This window comes from Miscanthus floridulus, chromosome 15 (genome assembly GCF_019320115.1).
Source record: "Miscanthus floridulus cultivar M001 chromosome 15, ASM1932011v1, whole genome shotgun sequence".
In the NCBI taxonomy this organism is placed as follows: domain Eukaryota; kingdom Viridiplantae; phylum Streptophyta; class Magnoliopsida; order Poales; family Poaceae; genus Miscanthus; species Miscanthus floridulus.
Genome location: NC_089594.1, coordinates 37,898,235 through 37,903,555, shown reverse-complemented (window position 1 = coordinate 37,903,555; position 5,321 = coordinate 37,898,235). Strand labels below are relative to the sequence as shown.

The window sequence follows — 5,321 nt, the reverse complement described above, 5'->3', positions numbered from 1 at the left end:
CAAACTATCGGACGCATTGGAAGGCCCGCGACTGCGCCTGCGCCTGCGCGCGTGTGAACAAACGTAGGAGGACGGACCTACCCCTTTTCTTTCTACGAGAGAAGTCTTCTCTCTATCTCAGCGCCGACGCTTCCCAATTCCTTCCAATCGACTCCTCCTCGCCGTCCTCGTGTAATCCCCAGCTCTCCTCGCCCCTCCCTCCCTCCCCCCCAAAACCCTACGCCCCCCGCCCTGACTAAGCTCCGGGGACGAATGGACGGAGGAGCCGCCTTCCCGGGCACGCCGCCGGTGCCCCGCTCGCCGGAGGACGTCTTCCGGGACTACCGCGCGCGCCAGGCCGGCCTGATCAGGGCGCTCACCACCGGTAATGCCCGCATCTCCTTCCTTCGCTTGCGTGCGTTCCTCTCTCCCTCCCTCCGGCTCGGAGTTCTGTGCTGACGAATGGTTTCCCGCTGTCGCTGCTGCAGATGTAGAGAAGTTCTACGTGATGTGCGACCCAGGTGAGCCTGCCTGCTCCCCCGATCCGGCTGGGATTCCTAGGGTTTTGGTTTTGGGGGTGCGGATTCAGATGTTTTACCACACGGATTTGGAGCGTGTTTGCTTCGAAGTTACGGATAGCTCTCTCTCTCCAAAAAGCCGATCTGGGGTGGGGCGGCGGTTAGTCTGCTGATTTTCGGGGGTTTTTTTTCACTTAATTTACTGCGTTCCACCGCCCATTCGTTGGTTCTCCGTGCGCCCTGGGAGGCTATTTGGCCGCCGGAATTCCTGCTCCGATGTTGCTGGTGACAGCCGCTGGAGCTTTGCTTTCGGTTTCCCCTGGCGACGTTCTAGTTCTAGTTATCCTTGTGCTGTTCATCTGGGGGTGGGAAAGCGGAAAGGCCAACGGGGGAGGGAATCCTTATCTTCTGAGCTGGTCGACCGCACGGCCGGCCAGTCATCTCGAAAAGTCGTGCGGCTGTCGACTTACTGTTATGCTCCCGGACAACGACCTCTGCCCCAACTGTACAAGGGGCATTTTCGGGATGTTTCGTCAGTTACGGAGTAGTCACTAATGATGTCTGGTAGTGGGAGTGTCAGGATAGCATTTCTTTTTCCTGGTCGAAGTCAACATTGGTTTCGTTTCTGGCCACCAAAACTTGGGTATTTGTTGCCTCTCCTAAATTTTAGTCGCTGTCATATCGGATATGCATGGAGTACTAAATATAGATTAATTATGAAACTAATTGCATAGTTTGTGACTAATTTGTGAGACAAATCTTTTAAGTCTAATTAGTCTATGATACCACAATGTGGTGATACCGTAAACATGTGCTAATGACGGATTAATTAGGCTTAATAAATTTGTCTCGTAGAGTACTGACGGATTCTGTAATTTGTTTTTTTATTAGTATCCGAACACCCTATGCGACACCCTCACGTGACACCTCCTAAATTTTAGTCATCGGATCCAAACACCCCCTTACTCGGTTTTGGCAATGAGAGTATTGCAAGCACTTTGTCACTGCAATGAGAGTATTGCAGGCACTTTGTCACTGCACAGGCACTTTGTCACTGCACCTTTCCCTTGATTCAACTCCCTTATTTCCCACTTTGTCAATGCCCACCTAAGTCGACGGTGACAGAAGTTGGCAAACAAATGCATGTACCCTGGTCGCTTATAATTGTGGATAGGACCGGGAAGCTTTGTCTGGATACATAGCTAGAATCTGATATTTTGGTACGGAGGGAGTATGTTGGTTATTAGTGTCACATTTATGATTTTGTTTCCCACAGATGCGTGGGATCTGGCCCTGTTCGCTTGAAATTATCAGCCGTACCGTTTTAGCGAAATCAATGTGTTTTTTTTTTCACAACAAATCAGCATCAACCGTTTTTCTAACCAGCCAAACAGGGTCAAAATCTGTATCTTTACCACATTAAATTGCCAACATTATTAGATGCTTAGAACAGGAAGTTGGTACCAAAAGGTGTCACTGGAAATGCAAGATGAGTTGCTCAGTACTGATCAAAAGTTGTGGGTGGGAAAGGCAAGCAATGTGCATGGGGAATAGTCTTTTTATTGGTGGTTGATATCGAACTGATTTATTCATGTCTAGTCATAGTCCCTCTTTTTCATGCTTTAGGTCAAAAAGTCTGCCATTTTGTGTCCCTTTCCTTTTTTTTCATGGAATGTTCAATCTATATTTTTTTAAGAACACATAGGAGAGATGGAATGCTTAATTTTATATGGTCAATTTAGTCTCTCCTATTCATCCTGTTTTTATTGTGTTTGCAGAATCTCAGCTTTATGTCTCTTGATTCACTTTCGTTTAAAGTGAGCTATTCTAGATTTAGAGCCTGAAACAACCGCAAATACCTTATTTGAGATAATATTTTCTTTTGTTTTGTGCAGAGAAGGAGAACCTATGTTTATATGGACTTCCCAATGAGACTTGGGAAGTGAACTTGCCTGCTGAGGAGGTCCCTCCTGAACTCCCAGAGCCAGCTCTGGGAATTAATTTTGCTCGTGATGGGATGAATGAAAAAGATTGGCTATCACTTGTTGCAGTGCATAGTGATTCTTGGCTAATGTCTGTTGCATTTTATTTTGGAGCAAGGTTTGGATTCGACAAGGAATCCAGGTATTCCATTTGTTTTATCCTAAGATAAGATTTTTCTGTTTTGACTGTTATGTAAATGTTTCTTGCCAATGGACCTCCCTCAAGTAACTTTTTAAGAACCAGTTATTGTTTCTCATGAGTATTCATTTTCTTTATGTGAAAGGTTTCATAGCCTAGCGGTTGTGACTTCTGAGTAGCATCTCCAGCACCTGGGTTTGACTCCCCATGGGAGCAAATTTCAGGGTTGGTGAAAACCTCCCTCGCTGGCACCGGCCTATGGTAACCGTGGCAGCCGCCGGCCTAGGTTACGGTGTGGTGCTATAGGGTCTGCACTGTCAGGGTTCGGGGGTTTCTTGGTCGGTTGAAGACTAAGTTTCTTCTTCCAAGCAATACTGTGGGCGTGGTCTTTCCCTACTGGCCGAGTTTCTTTTTTTTTCATTTTCAAAACCAAAATGCAATCACTATGTTATTCTTATCAAAATCCAAAGTGAGTTTTGATTTAGAAACGAGTAGGAAGAGATGGGTATAGTGATAGGTGAGAACGAAGAAGATGGAAAACGGTATTTCATAACCCCCTTCCTCCCAAATTGGTTTTTTTTCCAATGATATGACTGGGAAATATGCCCCATTGTCACATTTGGGTGGGAGATTACTAGTTGCACATCTTTTTCATGGAACAATTGCACATTCGATCTGCTGCTAATGTTGTTGAGCAGTCAACTTACAACTACAGAGTCCTTATTCCAGTTGATGTCAGATAGTGGCAGCTGTCAGCTATTTTGGGTGTAGTGTCGCTTTTGAGGTCTTACTTTTTTTTTTTCTGTTGGTGAAGCTTAGACTATGAACATTTCATGTGTCCAGTTACTTCTGAGTTAGTCCCTCCGTCCCAGAATATCTGTCTTTCTCGCTTCCCGAGAAACAACTTTAACAAAATATATATTAAAAAATATTATTATTTATGATACATAATTAGTATCATTGGAAAGATCTTTGAATCTAGTTTTTTAACAAATTTATTTGGAGACACAAATGTTGCACATATTTTATATAAATTGAGTCAAAGTCGTGGCACGGACACCGAAAACGACAGATAAATTGGGACGGAGGGAGTAGATACTAGTGTTGTGCTACTGGGCCTATCTTCAGCTTCTGAGTGCTACTGGGCCTATCTTCAGCTTCTGGGTGCTACTGGGCCTATCTTGTTATTGATTAAGTAAAGTATGTATCAGCTGGAGCATTCAATGCATGATTGAAGATCAGATGTTTTGTAAACAAACCAGTTTGCATATTTATCATTAGGAATAGTAACATTGGCTGCTACATTGTTGTGGATTAAATCTATTAGACGCAATAGTGGTTTAAATAATGCAGGTTATTTTCTCATGTTTCACCCTTGTTCCACAAAAAGTTTAGGACCAATTAGTTGGAATCAAGTTTTCCTAAGCCTTTAAGAATGACCTTAAAATACTATACTGGAGTGTTTTGATGTGTTTGACAGTAACTTGCTGCATTTCATTGTTACTTTAGCCGCCTTACCTTTTGGATCATATTTTATTTTATATATGTTTAATATGAAATCGTTGTTCCTGATGTCTCCTGAATTCCATATTATAGATTATTAGATTTTGATCAAAGCCATATGGGACTAAATTTCCTTTGTATAATTAAAGCAGTCTGAGACACCTTCTGGTGGTTGCCTTGCAGGAAACGTCTCTTCACCATGATCAATAACCTTCCCAGCATATATGAGGTTGTCACAGGAACTGCCAAGAAAGAGCTCAAAGAAAAAACTCCTAAAAGCAACAATAAGGCTAACAAATCTGGCTCAAAGGTATAGTTTTTTTTATCACATAGCTATATCATTGGACATGACAACCAGCCACCTAACTCCATGATTCTCCTTTGATGGCTGACGCTGAGCATTTGATGAATACACAGCCCTCACGTCAGGCGGAACCCAACTCAGGGGTCCCAAAGATGCCGCCACCAAAGGACGAGGAGAGTGAAGGGGAGGAAGGGGAACCACAGGAAGACCATGAGACTGCCCTGTGCGGCGCATGTGGCCTAGGTTATGATGACTTCTGGATCTGCTGCGACTTATGCGAGACATGGTTCCACGGCAAGTGTGTCAAGATCACCCCAGCTAAAGCAGAGCACATCAAGCAGTACAAGTGCCCCTCCTGCACAGGAAGCAAGAGGACCAAGGCTTGATGCTATGAGAGCTTTTGACGAGAGTTGTAAGCTGAATCTTCCGTGTAGGGCAGCCAATAGATTTGAATACTTTGTTTGGATACTGTTGGCATTGGTGCTTGAGATGCCTCTAAATCTAGTGTCAGTAATTACGAGTACTGACCAACTGTAAACTGTTGTAGTTTGTGTGGCGCTCAAGCATCTATGTTCTGTAGTCTACTGAGTTGTGTGGTTTAGATTTCAACTGTGCCATTTGGAATGAAGCAGTCGTTTTAAAGTTAGATAATCATTTCTTGACTACATCAGCCTTTGTGTAATCGTGCTTACGCAGAATCTAGCAGTAAAGGTCAGGTCTCGATAGTTTAGGGATTCGAAAATGCTGGTTAAATATGTGGAGTCGTAATGGCTCTGCTTGTTTGTGTGCTCTCCTAACTGGGTGGGTGACACTTCCCTTCCCTTTCTTTTGTTTGTAGGAGTCCACGGGGCTTTCTAATGTTAAAATTTGCTAGATACTATTATGAAATCATGATC

At 43.9% G+C, this 5,321-nt stretch overlaps 1 protein-coding gene across 2 annotated transcripts; it reads left to right on the top strand.

Moving 5' to 3' along the window:
- On the top strand, nt 1–5,090 carry LOC136507918 (PHD finger protein ALFIN-LIKE 8-like). Of its 2 annotated transcripts, XM_066502511.1 has the most exons (5): nt 1–364; nt 468–500; nt 2,393–2,621; nt 4,305–4,431; nt 4,539–5,090. In XM_066502511.1, the coding sequence occupies exons 1-5, from the start codon at nt 253–255 to the stop codon at nt 4,809–4,811; spliced, it is 774 nt and encodes a 257-aa protein (XP_066358608.1). In that variant the 5' UTR covers nt 1–252; the 3' UTR covers nt 4,812–5,090. The 2 variants fall into 2 exon arrangements, with proteins under 2 accessions (XP_066358608.1, XP_066358609.1); XM_066502512.1 differs by lacking the exon at nt 468–500.
- Nucleotides 5,091–5,321: the final 231 nt, after the last annotated feature.

Excerpts from the sequence above, each read along its gene's own strand:
- LOC136507918 (XM_066502511.1), top strand. The coding sequence starts at position 253 with ATGGACGGAGGAGCCGCCTTCCCGGGCACGCCGCCGGTGCCCCGCTCG. Across the intron at positions 501-2,392 it reads CTACGTGATGTGCGACCCAG|AGAAGGAGAACCTATGTTTA; the intron begins GTGAGCCTGCCT and ends TGTTTTGTGCAG. Across the intron at positions 4,432-4,538 it reads CTAACAAATCTGGCTCAAAG|CCCTCACGTCAGGCGGAACC; the intron begins GTATAGTTTTTT and ends ATGAATACACAG.